Genomic DNA, 17,924 nt, shown 5'->3' on the forward strand with positions numbered 1-17,924 from the left:
CTCTCGGTCCTCCAGCATCCCAGCTCCGCGGGTCTGCTGAGACGTCGGCGACTTTGGGAATCAGATCCTTGGACTCGAGTTCCTCGAAGTTGCCCCCGAGCAGTGGCTGCGGAGTGGAGGGCTGGCGGGCTGTCTAGGGCGGCTGTAGGGTCGCCCGGTATGTTCTGTGAACACAAATAAACTCGATTTACTTTTAACAATCATCTGAGTGTATCTTTGCGAGCGGCGATTCCCCATTCCAGCCTTGGCGCCCCAAGGACGGGCGGGAGGGGCCCCCAGCCCCGGAACCCAGCATCCGGGGGCCGGATGCAGTCGTTGGCGGCGAGTCTGCGGTTTTCCCAGTTAGTAAGCGCGGGGCCAACCCGAAATGAAGCAACCTCCCTCCCACGGAGGCGCCGGGCCCGCGGAGGTCACGTCCCGCGGCCCGGGGCGGGGTGTGCGGCGGCCCGGGCGGGGCTCCGCGCGGGGGGCGGGGGCGCGGGGAGGGGCGAGGAGGCACCCAGCGGGCCCCCGCGCGCGCTCCGCTAAGCGCACCCGGGCCTGGCGGGCTGCGGACCCGAGCGGGGCCTGCCGGGAAAGAGGCGGGTCGAGGGGGCGGGATTGGTCCGCCGCGGGGGGCGGGGTCGCGTCGGTGTCCGCAACAGGGTGCGGTCGAGTGGCGGGCGCGGGTGCGAACCGGCTTTCGGGAAGGCGGTGCTCGAGTGGCCCCTGCTGGGCTCGCGGCTCCCCTGCGCGTCCCCCTGGTCCCAAGACCCTGTCCCTCCGCGTCGCGAAGGTAGGTGGCCGAGGGGGGCAGGAGACAGGCTGCGGAGAAGCGGGAAGGTGGCGCAAGGTGTGGGGCCTCTAGACGCAGAGCTGTATCCCAGAAGGGGGAAACCGCCCTGCCTGAGGGCCGGGAGTCTCTGGGAATCTGCATTATTGCACCTGGAAAGGCCGAAGCGCACATGTGGATGCGGAAGGCGCTGGGCCTTGGTGTCCGCAGACTGGGCGGGACTGACGGGAAAGTGAAAGGATTCTCTCCTGTGGGCTCCACAGCGCCCCTTCCTCTTCCACAAAGGCTTTCTCTCCCTCTCCAGCTCCTACCTGAGCCATGTTTTTCACCTGTGGCCCAAATGAGGCTATGGTGGTCTCGGGTAAGTACTGTTCTCTTCTCAGCCGCAGAACCCCCACACCCCTCCAGCCTGCTCCTTCCTCCTCCTCTACCTACTCCCCAGCGCTGTCTTTTGCCCCGCCCCCATGGCCGCGAGCCACCCCCATGTGATTCCCAGCCGCTACCCTTTCAGGACCCAAAGTGCCTTCCTTCCAGCGCCCAGATTTCCTCAGGATTGCTCCCCAACCCACTCCACTTCTTCAGCCTTCCACAGTCCAGCTCTGCCTTGGCCATGGCAGCTCACTGCCCCCTCACCTTGCAGGTTTCTGCCGGAGCCCCCCAGTTATGGTGGCTGGAGGTCGTGTTTTTGTCCTGCCCTGCATCCAGCAAATCCAGAGGTGGGTAGGAAGAGAACCATGGAAGGGAATCCCCAGTTTTCTATTTCATCTCACTATCCAACCCCTTCTTTTTTCTCTAGGATCTCTCTCAACACACTGACCCTCAATGTCAAGAGTGAAAAGGTTTACACTCGCCACGGGGTCCCCATCTCAGTCACTGGCATTGCCCAGGTGAGGCTTTCAGAGCCTTTCCCATGAAGTCCATTCCCCTGTCACCTTCTCTCTTCCCAGACATTAAGAATCTTCTGCCCATGGCCTTCCCAATCTCTGTCTGCAGAGAAATTTCTCTTTTATTCTCACCTTCTCCTGGGACAAACCCCCCCCCCTCAAAAAAACACTTGATGCCTCCTCCCTTCTCTGTTTCTTCTCTGGCTTCTGAGACCTCCAGCCACACCTCCCTATCTTATTCTGGCTGCAGGTGAAAATCCAGGGGCAGAACAAGGAGATGCTGGCAGCTGCCTGCCAGATGTTCCTGGGGAAGACAGAGGCCGAGATTGCCCACATTGCACTTGAGACACTGGAGGGCCACCAGAGGGCTATCATGGCCCACATGACTGTGGAGGTGGGTGTGCAGGACAGGGGAAGATCTGGAAGGGATGCCAGAATGAGGTGGACCTGAGGACAGAGCTAGGCTTGAAAGCCAGAGGATCTCAAAGCTTAAGTTCTTCATTCCCACCATTCTGTTATCCTAGGAAATCTATAAGGACAGGCAGAAATTCTCAGAGCAAGTTTTCAAAGTAGCCTCCTCAGACCTGGTCAATATGGGGATCAGCGTGGTTAGCTACACCCTGAAGGACATTCACGATGATCAGGTAAACCTAGGCAGTTGATACTCTCTCGGCTTCCCTGCTCCTACCTCTTAGCTGCACCCACCTTCTCGAGGACTCTGATTTCTGCTTCTCTCCCACAGGACTACTTGCACTCCTTGGGAAAAGCTCGAACAGCTCAAGTCCAAAAGGATGCTCGGATTGGGGAAGCAGAGGCCAAGAGAGATGCTGGGATCCGTGTGAGAGAGACAGGGGGTCACTTGGATGTCATGGGGTGCCTGTGGGAGAGGGAACAGAAGGGGCTTAATTGAGTAGGGGCTGGTGGAGCTGGTTGGCAGAGGAAATCGATGAGGCCAGGGCTGGGGAACCTGTGGGGACCAGACTCCTTCAGCCTTCATCTTCCTACACTGACCTTACCTGACCTCTACTTGGACAGGAGGCCAAAGCCAAGCAGGAAAAGGTGTCTGCACAATACCTGAGTGAGATCGAGATGGCCAAGGCTCAGAGGGACTATGAGCTGAAGAAGGCTGCATATGACATTGAGGTCAACACCCGCCGAGCACAGGCAGACCTGGCCTATCAGCTTCAGGTCAGAGCCACCCCACTGAACCAATGGCCAGGCTTGACTTTGCCCTCCCTCCACCCCTCTAGGACCCTACATCTCAGGCCACCGCTCTTTCTCATGGTCTAACTCTGATCCCCTGATTCTTGCTCTTAATTTTTGACCAACTCCTCCAAAAGGGAAGATTTAAAGACCTAAATGTTCCCACTGAGGTCAAAGAAAAGGCTGAGAAGCAACATGATCAATAGGACTGGTCATGTGTTTGGGGGCAAGTTATACAGGGCACCCATATGGGGGTAAACCAAAGCCAAGATCCAGCCCATATTCTGTTTGCCAGACTGGCATGGGTCTCTGGGTCCACCCAGGGAAAGGGGCGCCTTTTTCTAATTTGCACAGGGCACTGCAGGGGCTAGCGGGAGCCCTAGTGATCCAAGAAAAAATCATGGATCAGGTATCTGAACCTGCAAAGTGAGACATGAGCAGCGTTTGATAATTGGTTGGGGGGCAAGAGTGAGGGGGGCTCCCTATTTGTGGGTTCTGTATTTGATAATTCCCCCACTTGCTAAAACTTATTGGTAACTCATATCAGTAGGACTTTTTGAGATATCTCAACAAGTATCAGTCAAGCATGGAGTGAGGAAAAAATTGATACAGTTTCCAGTTGAGGTTGAACAAGACGTTTTCTTGTTTCAGCGCTCCTACTGAAAACTATGCTTTTTTTTTTTTTTTAAACTGTTTAAAATAATTCCCAAGCATAGTACCATAGTGCTGTCTGGTATTCCTCGGTGGCTGTGATGTGCCTTGTGGAGAGAGTATGTGTGTTAGCTAAGCTCCCTCAGTCATGAATAGTGCTCTTAGTTATGAGTTTAATGTCATCAAGTCAGCACTATGTATTACATAAGGTGTATATACAGAAATACGCACATAAAATAAGGTTATAGATTGTTCTGTTGGTGAACATGTTGTGGTCAGAAGCTCACAGGAACTGACCTTGTATTCCCCCCAGGAATCAAATAAGTGTTGCTAAGTCACTGTTCACAAATAATGAGAATCAAAAAAAGGACTATGAGACCTTACCCAAAGGATAGCAATATTTTGAAATTCATTTGTCAAGAGTTGGTACGGGCTGCAAACATGAGATGCAGACCTCTTTAGTTTTGATGTTAAAGTCCTGGTGTCTTGACAGGTAATTGAGTGTGGCTGGCGCTGTGCTACTCAGGGCGTGGTCTGCCTCCCAGCAGCACCGCATCACCAGGAAGCTCATTAGAAATACAGAATCTCTAGGGCCTCCCCTGGTGGCGCAGCGGTTGAGCTCTGGCCTGGTTGAGCTCTGGCCTGCGAGACTGCCCACAGCCTCTGCAGCGCTGGTTGGTTTCCTGGCCACCCGGGGAGGGTCCCACCCCCCACCCCCAAAAAAAAAAAGTACAGAATCTCAGGTTGCAGCTGGCTTAACTGAATCAGAATCTGCATCTTAACAAGAGCTTTAGGTGTTCATGTGCACGTCAGAGTTTGAGAAGCATGAATACTGTGGGTGGGACTTGGGTAAGGTGCTTGACCTTCTAAACATGGCTTTTCTGGTCTGTATATTGAAGGACTAGACTGCTTTGCCCTCTGTTCCACTTTGATCAGTTCCTCGTTTTGTGCCAGACTCTGTGCTAAGTAATTGGGAAATAAGGATTCCTTTACCAAAGACCTATTAAGTGCCTACCCTGCACCAGACACTGTTTTGGATGGGAGGATATAAATGAGAATTAGTATAGTGCCAGGAAGGGCACAGGGCAGGAACTCTATGATTGGACAGATGGGTAAAGGAGGAGAGTCCTGGAGCCCTCGGTGACTTTTTCAGGCTTTTATTGACATTTTACCAGGTACACAGCAGGTAGAGGTGCCGGGGAGGCCAGGAGGCTGGCAGGCCTCCCAGTCCCCGGCTAATCCTCACTCTTTCTAGGCTCCCTGGTCTGTTGTGGTCTCATTCTCTCCCTTCTGCTGGTTCCGTTCCGCTCTCTCGCTTGTTCTCCTGGTTCTCTTCCTGCTTGTTCTGTTCCCCTGTGACACCACCCTTATAGGCCCAGTCTCAGCCCAGGTGGACCCCCCTACGCATGTCCACACCCCACTCCAGGTGCCCACCATCAGGCATGCATTCAGGACTGCAGGGATCCATCATCAATCCTAGTGGCAGGAGGGCAGAAAAGCTGACAATCATTTACCCTATAATGAGACAAAAGATTCCTGTCCTTGTGGCACTTACATTGTGGCACTTACCTCATAACAACTAATGCAAGTAAATAACCTTTATAGGTGCTAATTATCATGTTTAAGCGCTATGAAGGAAACAAACAGGGCGATGTGAAAAACAGTGAGGGAGGACTCTATCAGTTCAGTGGGTGGTCAGAGGAATTGCTGTGAAGAATTGATATAGGAAATAAAAGCTGGAGATGAGAAAGATGTATGTGGCACATGACTGGCCGTGCTGTGATGTTGAGCACGTGAAATGTAGCTAGTATGACTGAGGAACTGAGTGTTCAATTTTATTTGATCTTAATGAATTTACATTCTCATAGCCACGTGTGGCTAGTGGCCAGGCAGCAGGTATAAAGGCCCCAGGATAGGACGGAGCTTGGCATGTCCCAGGAACAAAAAAGGTTTCTGATCTGGTGTGGCTGGTGTGCCGTGAGTAAAGAGAGGTGGCAGGGCAGGGCACATAGGGTTTGAATGGTCATGATAGAGACTTAGAGAGGGATTCAAAGCAAATGGAAAGCTATTGGAGAACCTAAAACCTCATTATACCTACAAAGTAATTAGGGGAAAAGAACATGGCAAGAATAAGAACAGAAGGAACAGAAACAGCATTATTTTGGAAACTGGAAAGCCGTGGTAGTTGACTAAGAAAATCTGAGACAGCTGAACCCAAAATTGCAGAGGGGGAAGGAATGGAATGATTTGAGACTCAGAGCCAGCAGCACCAGGGGCCTCTGTCTCTGTGATGAAGACCGCCAACATAAAGAGAAACAGGTGAAAAGTGATTTCTCTGTCATCCCCCTCTGGCTCCTTGCTCTGGGTAATGATCCCTTATTGGCCCCAGTGGGCTTCTGGAGGTTTATTATCTGATGAGTAAGCCAGAAGATGTGACTTAGGACCAGTCAGCACAGTTGAGCACCTGGAACCTTACAAGTATATGAAGTAGCTGCATGCCTACTGAATGCTGATGGCCTCCCACTCAGCACCCAGAACCTGCACCTTCCAAAGAAGGCATCAGAAGGCAGCTCCGGGGAACATGCCCCATCCAAAAGACTGGGAGTTGCCAGATCAGGGGTTCCTGCCCAGACCACTCTATAGTGAAACTCAAGGTCAGCTAGGCTTCCTTTCAGCATTTTAGACCTTCTTGACTAAGCAGACAACCCAGGATTACCTGATAGAAGAGGGAATCCTGCAATAAGGAGACAAAGACCAAAACCACAAACAGAGCAAAGCAAGTCAAAGGATACCTACTATTCAAACATTAAAAACAGATCTAAAAAAAGTAATATCCTTGGTGAGATAAAAAGAATTCACATACAGGAAATCAGGACATGGTACAGAAAACAAAGAACTCTTGGAAATTAATAACATGGCACAGAAAAAAAGATCACTTTGGAAGAAAAATTCTAAGACATTTCCCAGAAAATAGAACAAAACAGATGGGAAAAAATTAGAAAAGATTATTAGAGGCCTTTCCAGGAGAGCCAACAGAACAAAGAAAATGGGAAGAAGTCAATTAAAAAATTTTAAAAATGTTTATCTGTTCTGAAGGTGTCCACCAAGTGCCCAGCACAATGAATGAAAAACATCTACCATGAAATATCACCAAAATTTAACACTGAGGACAAAGAAAAGATCTGGAACCTTCTGCAGAGAAAAAAAAAAACATCTTACAACAAAGGGTCAGGCATCAAAATGACCAGGTTTCTTAAGAAACTGGAAGACTATGGAGTATTGCCTTCAAAATTCTGCTGGAAAATTAATTCTAATGTAGAATAGTTAATGGTTCTTAACCTACGTGTCAAATAGAAAGGCAGAATAAAGATCTGAGAGGTAAAAATCTCAGAAAATGTTATTTCCCACATAGAAAGATGGGTCTCAAGAAGAGAGAGAAAGGAAGCCAACAAGGAAAGGTCACCCTACAAACTGGGGGGGAGAGCTACTAGTCCACTTTGAAACTGGTTTGAAATTTCAGTGTAAAAGACAGCAAGGTGTCACATCCACAGCACCTTCCGCTGAAGTAGATGGAGCCAGTTCTGGTGCTGCTGAGACCCACAGGCATGGCAGTGTGTAGCTGGGCCAGAGTAACAGACAAAAAAGAGGCGTGTCCTGCCAGAACCTCTCCTCACCAACATCTTTGCAAGAGCTTTCTGGTAATTGTATTCTTCCTACAAGAAATTAGAAATGAAGTCTGCCTAAATAAAGGGAATCCTATATATACCTTTTCTTGTTGATGCTTAGGATATCCCCAGGAGGACACATGAGAAGGTGATCACAGTGATCCTTTCTGGGAAAGGGAAGTAGGTTGGAGGAAATAGGTTGTAGCGGCAGGATGGGCACAGTGCAGGATCTCTACGACCTGAGCAGACGGGGTAAAGGAGAGTCCTGGAGCCCTGGGTGGCTTTTGCAGGCTTTTATGGGGATTTACCGGGTACACGGCAGGCAGGGGTTCCAGGGGGCTGGCAGGCCTCCTAGCCTCCAGCAAGTCTTCACTTCCTCTGAGCTCTCGGGCGTTCTCTCATGGCCTCTGCTTCCCTGCTGGTGCTGCTCTCATTCTCTTCTTCTCATGGTTCTACTCTGCTCTGCTGGCATCCCCGCGATGCCGCCCTTTTAAGCCCAGTCTCAGCCCAGGTGTACCCACCTCCGTATGCCCACACCCTACTCCAGGTGTCTGCCGTCAGGCATGCATTTACTCTAATGGCAGGAGGGCAGAAAAGCCTGATAATTTTACTTACCCTACATAAGTGTTTACTTTTTTCTTTTGAAGTTGTACTATGATAAAAAATAAAAAAGTTATACTTCCCCAACCCCGGGAGAGCAAATTTGGGGGGGTGGGTACAGCAGTTCTTGAGGCTGCAATGCCAGTAGCTTGCGCCCTGGTAACCACGGCAGTGCAGATAGAAGTGAATCTGAGCAAGTGAATTGGGAAGAGGACCCCGTACGCCACAGGGAGATGAGGTGGGCAAATTCAGGCGGAGAAACTGCACCTAGCTTGAGCAAGAACAGGGACTGGGCCCAGCCCTACCCAGAAGATGCTAAGGCTCCCTGGGGATAATGTGGATGCTGATTCAGGAGGTTCTAGACCATGCCTTGGATCTGTGCTGGGAAAATGAACTTCACTGGATTCCCTCACCCCAGAGCCCTCACCCCTACTTTCCCATTTCATTTCTTGTACCTATTCTATTGTACCCTACCCTGGTGCCCTGGGCTTGGCTTCTGCCTGGTTCCAGTGTGCTTGTATTTCAGCTTAACTCTGAGTGTCCCCTCTCCCCAGGTGGCCAAGACGAAGCAGCAGATCGAGGAACAGCGGGTACAGGTGCAGGTGGTGGAGCGGGCCCAGCAGGTGGCGGTGCAGGAGCAGGAGATTGCCCGCAGGGAGAAGGAACTGGAGGCCCGAGTTCGGAAGCCGGCAGAAGCTGAGCGCTATAAACTAGAGCGCCTAGCAGAGGCGGAGAAGTAAGGCCCCCTTCCAGCTCTCCTCTGGCCCTTCACCAAGTGGGCACACCCAGATAAAGAGCTGAGGCTTCACTACCTGGATTTCTATGGAACGCTTGTTGCACCCCAGAGCGGGGACCTCTTTCTCCCAGGAGCAGGAGCCCCTCCGCAGCCCTCCCTCCTCTTCTCTTTTCTGCTCAGGTCCCAGCTGATTATGCAGGCAGAGGCAGAAGCCGAGTCTGTGCGGGTGAGTTTGGAGGGGGCTCCTGCAGGCTTATTAAGGGGGGCTGTTTCTGCTTGAACTGGGGTTTCTGGTCCTTTTCTGTTGCCAGTCAGTACCACAAGTATCCTGTACCCTCCCCAGATGCGCGGGGAGGCGGAGGCCTTTGCCATAGGGGCCCGCGCCCGGGCGGAGGCGGAGCAGATGGCCAAGAAGGCAGAAGCCTTCCAGATGTACCAGGAGGCTGCTCAGCTGGACATGCTGCTGGAGAAGCTGCCCCAGGTCTGGGGGTGTATGGGCACCAGGAGGGTCAGAACCAGGAATTGAGGCACCAGGCTAATAAGGTGCTTAGGGAGAACCAAGCTTGGGACCATACATTAGTGGAGGGAATTCTAAAGCAGTGACCAAAATGAGGAGGAACCACCAGTAAGACAAGGGGCTCAAAACCCTGGGTAAGGCTTTTGCGGAGGGTGTGGTCAGACCCAAAGCGCTGAGTGGGCCTCTCTCCTACCAGGTGGCAGAGGAAATCAGTGGTCCCTTGACCTCAGCCAATAAGATTACACTGGTGTCCAGTGGAAATGGGACCGTGGGAGCTGCCAAAGTGACTGGGGAAGTGCTGGACATCCTGACCCGCCTGCCAGAGAGTGTGGAGAGACTCACAGGCATCAGCATCTCCCAGGTGAGGCTCCTGAGGCTGGTGGACACTGTGAGTAGTTTTGCATCCCTGTGGCATGGAGATAGCAGGCCTAGGCTGAACCTGTGCCCAGAGAGCCTGTAGGCCTCCGAAGATGAGTTGCTTGCTGTGTGCCACAGTATTAAGCTTCTACACAGATGGGTAAGGAATATTTTTTTAAATCAAACTGCCCTTGGGATACAGAGTATTTTACAAAGAAACTCACTTCCCCTGTGCCACATAGCTGGGGCAGCTAGACTTCAGACATACCACTGACTGGAGCTGTGCTCCTTGTCACACTAGCACAGGAACCAGTTGCAACTTGTTGACAATTCCAAAACCTATCATTGCCTTTTTTGGTGCCTGTTTATTACAGCAGAGGTCAGAGATCAGGGTCTAGAGCCAGATTGTTCTGATGCGAATCTTAGCTTCCTTGCATGTGACCTCAGACATGTTAGCAATTTCTTTGAACCTATTTCCTCACCTTAAAATTGGGTTTGTAGTTAAGTAACCTGTTGAGTGGTTAAGGGGATTAACTGAGTAAACATTAGCAAAGTGTTTAGAAGAATACCTGGCACTTAGTAGTAATGGTTAGTAAAAATATGTATATATAGATAAAAGCATTGAACCATATTGGTAACTTTCAAGCCCTGTTCCTTGAGTCCTCCTGGAGAAAGATTGGGTGCTGAAGGCTGGTTGGAGCGGGGCCCTGGCCCCTCCAACCCTTTCAGTGGTTTGCTGTTATGAGTGCTAATGACTGCTTGGTCAAAGGGGATGAGGTAGGGTGCCAGAAACAAGCAGATGACTCCTGGGAGCACATGTGTTTCAAACAGGGCCTGGGAGAGCAGGGTACCTGGTTCCCAAGGTCATACACTGTTCTTTTTGCCAGGTAAACCACAAGCCTCTACGGACAGCCTGAATACACGCTTCAATACCTCGCCTCATGTTCAAGTTGCCTGAATGGTCCTTGTATTGCATGCACTTCAACTGGCCTCCCTGAGCATGACCTTTGACAATGGGGTTGCACCCTCCCTTTCCCATCTCCTTGCCAAATAGCCTGTGCCTTGCCGGGAAGGGATTATTCCCCTTCTCAACCCCACATTGCCAAGACTGCCAGTCCCCCAGAGGTCCAGTCCAGCCTTGACTTGTACCCCACCCCCAACTTATTTAACCTCCTAGTTAAAATAGACTGAGCCTTATGTCTAGAATTCTTTCCTGGCCAAGACTGATGGATGGCCTGGAAGTTTTCAACTTTGTCCAACTGCTGTTAAGTACTATTACTTTAAATACAATTAATTTAATAAAACAGAACTCATTTAAACTGAACACTAAATGTAGCTTGCTCCCTTGCCTTCAACGGGCTTTTTAGAAAGGGAGAAAGATAAGTTACTGTACACTATTAAGAGTTGAAAGTAATTCCTCCCCAAAGTTGGTTATAGTCAGGAAAGCATGCTGAAATGGAAGAATGTTGAGAATTGCATTCTTCCCTAGATTTACTGGAAATATGGCCAAGGGAAGTCGACTCTTGACTTTGTAGTACTTTAGGACATACTGGATGAAGCCATTGTCAGAATGGGTCCAGGAAGTGCCATCACCAACTAGCTTTGCTTAGGTGACAAAACCACAGGATTCCAGAAAACGCAACACACAACCAGAAGGGCCCCGGACCTGCTGTGCATTGGAAATGGTCCAGCGAAAGTGTTCAACCCTGCACTCATGAGATTTCCCTGACACGCTCCTAGGATAGTGCTGTGGCCCAGTCTGATGATGGTGCAGCACATTTGGTAGGCCAGGGAATTTGCATCCTTATAGAGGCCTGGGGGGCACAGAGGCTGTTGGTCTAGGAGCCATCTATGCGCTATTGGACATGTATTGGTATCTCCATTTTTATCCTCAGATGGTCTGTGTGAGCCTGCTACCCATTATTAAGCCTGGAACTAATGGGGACTAGGGGGAGCTTTGGCTACCAGGGATTCAAGTATGACATGGATCAAATAAGCATTAAGGATCTTTTGGAGTTAATGGAGAGCAATCCGTGTGTAACTGAACTTGACCCCATGCCTCCACCGGCGAGAGCTTTCCCTCAATGAGCACACACCTCGTGTCCTTTTTTCAATTCCCATTTATTTTTGGCTCTTGGGGCAATGTCATCTTTTCAATATGAAAAAAAGCAGCAAGTTCAACACAAAATAGAAATTTGAAGTGTAGAATAAGACAAAACCAAAGGTAGGGAGAAAAAGGCAATAGCAAAGGAGATGAGATGTTGGCAAAGATGGGAGGGTCTCCTGTCCCCTCTCCTCTGGGGAGTGACTGAAACATGCAGGTGGCAGTACCCACCCTTCCACATATGTATATACATACACACACAGCAGGGCCGGCATCTTTTTCTGGGTAAGAAAAAGATGGGGATAAGAAGGGCCTTTCTGGAAGCCTAAGGACCAAGGTGGTCTCTTCCTCCTGATCCTTTTCTTCAACCATGGGAAAAGAAACCCAATGTGTGAGGGAAGTATAGTGGGAGTGGGATGAATCCCACCTGACAGTGGAGCAGATTCCTGCAAAGGAAACAGCTTGAAATAGAGCATAAAGGGGAACTGAAAATGGAGATAATACTGTTTAACACCTCCTCCAACACAGAGAGGAGCAAGTAAAATACCTGGAAATTAGCATTTCAACAGCCCAAACCATCCCCCCCCCTCCTTCAGAGCCATCAAAGTGGCCTGGTTTCCCTCCCCTGTGGCTACCACATGGACCTTAGGATGGTGGCCAGCTCAGCACATTGTTCTACATGGGATTCAGAAGATGCCCAGCTTCTGGGAGAATTATCTTGAAAATAGAGGAAAATATGAACTGGACAGATGAGAGTGGGCACTAGGAGGAAATACAGGGTCACCCAGAATGGCAGATATCTAGGTTTCCCAGAGTGGAAAGAGAGAGGAGACATTCAACAAACAACAAATATTTATTGAGCGCCTATAATGTGCCAGGCACTGTTTCAGAACCCCCCCAAAAAGAAAAAAGTAGAGGCAGAAAAAGCAAAATCTGAGAAAGAAAAGGGGCAGTTGAAGAAGGCTGAGGGAACTGAGAAGCCTGAGGTGATGAGGCGCTGCCTGCCTTAGGCCTCTTCTTCAGCCTCCTCACCGAAATCTTCTTCCTCTTCCGCGGTGGCATCCTGGTACTGCTGGTACTCGGAGACCAGGTCATTCATGTTGCTCTCGGCCTCGGTGAACTCCATCTCGTCCATGCCCTCACCTGTGTACCAGTGGAGGAAGGCCTTCCGGCGGAACATGGCTGTGAACTGCTCTGAGATGCGCTTGAAGAGCTCCTGGATGGCTGTGCTGTTGCCGATGAAGGTGACTGCCATCTTGAGGCCACGGGGAGGGATGTCGCAGACGGCTGTCTTGACGTTGTTGGGGATCCATTCTACGAAGTAGCTGCTATTCTTGTTCTGCACATTAAGCATCTGCTCATCTACCTCCTTCATGGACATCCGCCCACGGAAGACAGCAGCCACGGTCAGGTAGCGGCCATGGCGGGGGTCACAGGCAGCCATCATATTCTTGGCGTCGAACACTTGCTGGGTGAGTTCAGGCACAGTGAGGGCCCGGTACTGCTGGCTTCCGCGGCTGGTCAGAGGAGCGAAGCCAGGCATGAAGAAGTGGAGACGTGGAAAGGGCACCATGTTGACTGCCAGCTTGCGAAGGTCAGCATTGAGCTGGCCAGGGAAGCGGAGGCAGGTGGTGACACCACTCATGGTAGCTGAGACGAGGTGGTTCAGGTCCCCATAGGTTGGTGTGGTCAGCTTGAGGGTGCGGAAGCAGATGTCATAAAGGGCCTCGTTGTCAATGCAGTAGGTCTCATCGGTATTCTCTACTAACTGATGGACGGAGAGGGTGGCGTTATAGGGCTCAACCACAGTGTCGGACACTTTGGGTGAAGGCACCACACTGAAGGTGTTCATGATGCGGTCAGGATACTCTTCTCGGATCTTGCTGATGAGCAAGGTGCCCATTCCAGAACCCGTGCCCCCGCCCAGCGAGTGCGTCAGCTGGAAGCCCTGCAGGCAGTCACAGCTCTCTGCCTCCTTCCGTACAACATCCAGGACCGAGTCCACCAGTTCGGCCCCCTCTGTATAGTGGCCCTTGGCCCAGTTGTTGCCTGCCCCAGACTGACCTAGAACGGGGTCAGAAGTAAGCTAAATTAGTAAACTTTGGAAGATAAGTGACCACATTCTACCCTCCACTACTAAAGCAGTCACTGCATTTCCACCCTCCATTGGTGATTTCAGAACACAGCCTTGTATAAGAGCTCATATCAGCAACTCTTGCTGCTTCTTTGCACCCAAAAAATTATACTTGGCAGTATCTGCAAATACCTGTATAACTCACCAAAAACAAAGTTGTCTGGTCTGAAGATCTGGCCAAAAGGACCTGAGCGAACAGAATCCATGGTCCCAGGTTCTAAATCCACCAAGATAGCACGAGGAACATATTTGCCACCTACAGGAAAGGAGTGAAAATTGGCAGGTGAGGTAAATACATTGGGACTGATAGGGACAAGGAACTGTGATTCCAGGCGCTGCCACCAGGTGGCAGCAGAGCTACCTTTTTGGCCTCGGTGGGAAATCAAGGGCTCTAAAGGCAAAGGATGAATTCATTCAAAGGGAAGAGGGCCTACTCCCCAGAGACCAGGCTGCAGGTAAGTGGGAGACGAATGGGACCCGTACTTCCGGCACCTGCCCTCACCTGTGGCTTCATTATAGTACACGGAGATGCGGTCCAGCTGCAGGTCGCTGTCCCCGTGGTAGGTGCCGGTGGGGTCGATGCCATGTTCATCACTGATCACCTCCCAGAACTGCGGGGGGAGAGAAAAGAGTTCGCGACAGCTCAGATCCCAGCCATTTTAACGACACGCCGGTGGGAGGCCCTGTTCTAGGGCCCGGGGTCACCTCTAGCTGCCTGCCACGCCCTTCCCTAGACGCCCCTCGCCCCTCATGTGAGGCGCCATGCGGCGGGGAGGGTCGGCCGCAGGCTCGCAGGCGCGGGACGGGTGGAGGCGGCCCACCCGGGCGATAAGCGCAGGCCCGCCCCCACACCGGGCACCACCCCCACACCGGGCACCGCCCCTACAAGCCTCGCACAAAGGGACCCGGGAGCACTTCCGCTGCCGCAGTAGACCACGCCCCCGCCCTGCCACGTGACCGCGGCGCATGCGCAAAACGCGCCTCCGACAAAGGGAACGAAGCGCGCGGGCGGGGCCGAGGCGCGAATTCCGCGCGCTAAGGGCGGGGCTCGGCGGGGCGCCCCCGCCCGCCCGGAGGGCCGCATTGTCCAGACGCGCCCCGGGCGCCCGAACTCCGCCCCCGCAGGGGGGCCGCCCTTCTGCTACAACCTAGCCGCCGCACTTCCTCCCCGCCCCACCCCCGCTACACTGTAACCGCGCGCGCCAAAAAAAAAAAAAAAAAAAAAAAAAAAAAATCAAAAAACCCCTTGGCCCCAGAATTTCATTCCCTTGCTAGCTTTTCGCCCCCTTGCTTTACCACTCCGTCCTGAGGCTGGCTTCAAAGGCCCCCGTTTATCCTCAATATCTGCTCAAGCCCTCAAAGGGGGGCGATCTTTTTAAGGGGAAATAAAAAGTGAAATTAATCCAGCATATACTAACCTTCCACCCACGAAAAACTGCGGGTCCACGCCTCGGGACTCGATCTTTTTGTGCAAGGTAGAGAGCAGTGCAGCCCACCCCGGCGCATCGCGCCCCCCATCTTTGGATCCCGCCTTTCTGCAGCTGCGGGTCCAGCCTCGCCCCTTCCCCCTAGTTTTCGCCCCACGAAATGCTGCCAAGGGGGATGCACAAGGGAAAAACCGCCTCGCTTTGTTTCGGGCCGTTTGCGCATCTCCCTCCCTGTCCGGTCTTTGGACCGTTAGGAGATCCCCTTTAAGTGAAATCTTACAGAATCTCGGTCCTCTCGTCCCCCCCAAACCTGAAGGGTATTGCTAATAGCTTCTCCAAAATGAGCCAGCAAGAAAAATAATACCCTATTTTTCAAAAAGTATCTAGCGATAATTGTGCATTATACATATATAACTTTTTTGGGCAAACCTAGACTAAGGATGGACAGTGCAAATGCCCCACAACCATCCTTTATAATTTACCTGATTATTTCTTCTCAAAAGAAACAGACGAAAGAAGGGGTTTAAAATCCTTACCTTGGCACCGATCTGGTTGCCACACTGACCGGCCTGGATGTGCACGATTTCCCTCATGGTTCAAAATTTACTTTAATTTTTGTGCTCGCCTCGAGGTGTACACGGGGCAAGAGAACGCTATGTAATATTTTTTCGCTGCTGCTGGTCGCAGTCTGGAAGGCTGGGACCCCGGAGGCTGGAGCAGCGAGGTCCGAACGCGGCGGCAGGAAGGTTCTGAGAGGGAGAAAGGAGAGGGGAGGGCGCGGGAGGAGGCGGGCAGGGCGGGGCGCGCGTGCGCCGGGCGGGGAGGCGGGAGAAAGCGCCCAGCGCCGCGGTCGGAAGACAAAGCCTCGGCGAGGCAGGTCCTGATTAGTCGACGCCTGTCCTGCATTACTCGGCCATTGGTCTCTGCTCCGGGCGAAAGCCGCACTGCTCTCTGGGAGTTGTAGTCGTCTATTGTTGTCCACGCTGCAAAATGAAGGGATGAATGGGTGGGTACAGGTTTTTGGGTTTTGTGGGTTTTTTATGAAAAATGACCTTACTCGAGATTTCTTTTCTCTGTGCTCCAGTTTTTGTACGAAAAAATGATTCGTTTTCGGGAGTCCAGGAATTGGGAATCTCGGGGTGCCCGGCGTTGGAAAGTGGTGTGGGCACGCCCTGAGAGCTCCCCGCAGCGGGAGCTGTTGGGAAAAGACTGGATTGCTTAGCTCAGCGAAATCCAGGAGCGAGGTGGCACCCTGCTCTGCTAGCTAAGGACTGGCCCTTTGGCGACCCAAAGCATGAACTCCAGTAAGCTGCTGCTCCCCCAGATACCTCTGGGAGGAGGGGGTTGCCCCTTATTTCTTTGGGAGTTTTCCTCATGAAAATGTTTAGAAAGAGAAACAAAATCTCAGTAAAGGGCTTTTCAGGATAAAGAAGTAATTGTCTGGATGATAAGTTCTCGACACCCCTCCCCCCAAAAAAGTGGAAAAGTGGTTTAGATGAGCTGAGATCTGCAGTTTGTGAGACTAGACGTCTCCCTCCATGTAGATGTGGGCCTTAAAGCAGCATTGAAGACACTGTGGTCTTGCCAAATAAAACTATGGCGTGAGATCCTTGTAGAATTTCAGTCTTTCCAGCTTGCCTTTAGACACTTTGATGAAGTCTGGTTTTTAATTCACTGATTTACTGACCAAATAAATGGCTGACTACTGTAACCTTTCAAGAGTCCCCTGGATTGAAATAAAAGACTGGTTGATGTGAGGAAATCGGATGGATTTAAATCTGAGTGGCATGCTTCTTCTCAGGGATTAATCATTTGGTAGATACTAAGTATCCAACAAACCACAAGCTAGGGATACAAAAGGATTAAGAATTCCTTTTAGGGAATTGCAATTTAGTGAGGATTGTAACAGTGTTGTAAGCCCTATAACAGAGGACATGTGATAGCAAGGTCATAGTTATTCATACCGAATTCAACACACATTTCCAGTGTAGGGTAAATAATTGTCAGGCTTTTCTGCCTCGGGCCATTAGCATTGATGATGGATCCCTGCGGTCCTTTATGCATGCCTGATGGTGAGCACCTGGAGTAGGATGTGGGCCTATGTAGGTGGGTACATTTGGGCTGAGAGACTGGGCTCATAAGATCTGCGTAAAGGGACGCGGAAGGAGCAGAACCACCAGAAGGGAACAAGTGTGAGACCAGAAGAAAAGGAGAAGAGAGAGAAAAAGCCACGAGCGAACACCAGAGAGCCCTGAAAAAGTGAAGATTCGCTGGGAGCTAGGGGGCTTGCCAGCTTCCTGGCACCCTGGCACGCCTGCCTGCCGTGTACCTGGTAAAATGTAAAATAAAGACTGAAAAAGCCACCGAGGGCTCCAGGACTCTCCTCCTTCACCCTTCTGCTTGGGTCATAGAGATCCTGCACTGTGCTCTTCCTTGCACTACAGCCGTCACCTAAAGAAACACAAGTTGTTTAAGATCCCTCTACCAATGTAAAATCAAACGCCTTATGTTTGAGACATTCGTAATGTAGCAGTTGTATTGTGGTAGCGGAAAGAGTTCAGAATTTAGAATGAAAGTTGTTCCAATTTGTCCCTCCCTTACATGTAGGCACCTAGGCGAGTCATTTAATCTCGCAGAACTTCAATTCCCTCCGTAAAATCTACTTCTGCCCATCTGATTATTGTGGTGGGGATGCAGTGAGATAACGAATGCAAGGTCACTTCTACAGTCAACCTTTAAGGGAGTTAGCAAAACAGTTCTTGTTCGCCAAGGGATTTTTGCATCAGATCTCAAAATGTCCATCAGGGGTGTATTCTCAGGGAAGCAATTACATGACTTGCACTGAACAGGCCAAATCAAAAGGACCATCCATTA

The 17,924-nt window shown here is 51.1% G+C and overlaps 3 protein-coding genes across 9 annotated transcripts in view; 1 reads left to right on the forward strand and 2 right to left on the reverse strand.

The window, feature by feature from the left end:
- LOC311188230 (class I histocompatibility antigen, Gogo-OKO alpha chain-like) overlaps positions 1–17,924 on the reverse strand; it is a gene marked incomplete at both ends in the record, with an annotated part of 867,329 nt that overhangs the window by 674,584 nt on the left and 174,821 nt on the right. The window lies entirely within an intron of this gene.
- FLOT1 (flotillin 1) lies at positions 1,031–10,302 on the forward strand (the record flags this gene model as incomplete). Of its 6 annotated transcripts, none has more annotated exons than XM_084228987.1 (12): positions 1,031–1,133; positions 1,413–1,488; positions 1,569–1,659; positions 1,907–2,050; positions 2,181–2,300; positions 2,399–2,494; positions 2,692–2,844; positions 8,330–8,511; positions 8,692–8,737; positions 8,855–8,992; positions 9,225–9,389; positions 10,273–10,302. In XM_084228987.1, 12 exons carry the CDS (start codon positions 1,091–1,093, stop codon positions 10,300–10,302), a joined length of 1,284 nt encoding a protein of 427 aa, XP_084085113.1. The 6 variants fall into 6 exon arrangements, with proteins under 6 accessions (XP_084085113.1, XP_084085110.1, XP_084085109.1 ...); XM_084228984.1 differs by having other exon boundaries at positions 1,091–1,133; positions 8,692–8,731; XM_084228983.1 differs by having other exon boundaries at positions 1,091–1,133; positions 1,907–2,047.
- On the reverse strand, positions 12,324–15,643 carry TUBB (tubulin beta class I; the record flags this gene model as incomplete). Of its 2 annotated transcripts, XM_084228977.1 has the most annotated exons (5): positions 12,324–12,855; positions 13,462–13,553; positions 13,769–13,879; positions 14,126–14,234; positions 15,587–15,643. In XM_084228977.1, 5 exons carry the CDS (start codon positions 15,641–15,643, stop codon positions 12,496–12,498), a joined length of 729 nt encoding a protein of 242 aa, XP_084085103.1. In that variant the 3' UTR covers positions 12,324–12,495. The 2 variants fall into 2 exon arrangements, with proteins under 2 accessions (XP_084085103.1, XP_084085102.1); XM_084228976.1 differs by having other exon boundaries at positions 12,324–13,553; positions 13,769–13,928; positions 14,058–14,234.

The sequence above is a fragment of the Talpa europaea genome (genome assembly GCF_964194135.1).
Source record: "Talpa europaea genome assembly, chromosome: 2".
In the NCBI taxonomy this organism is placed as follows: domain Eukaryota; kingdom Metazoa; phylum Chordata; class Mammalia; order Eulipotyphla; family Talpidae; genus Talpa; species Talpa europaea.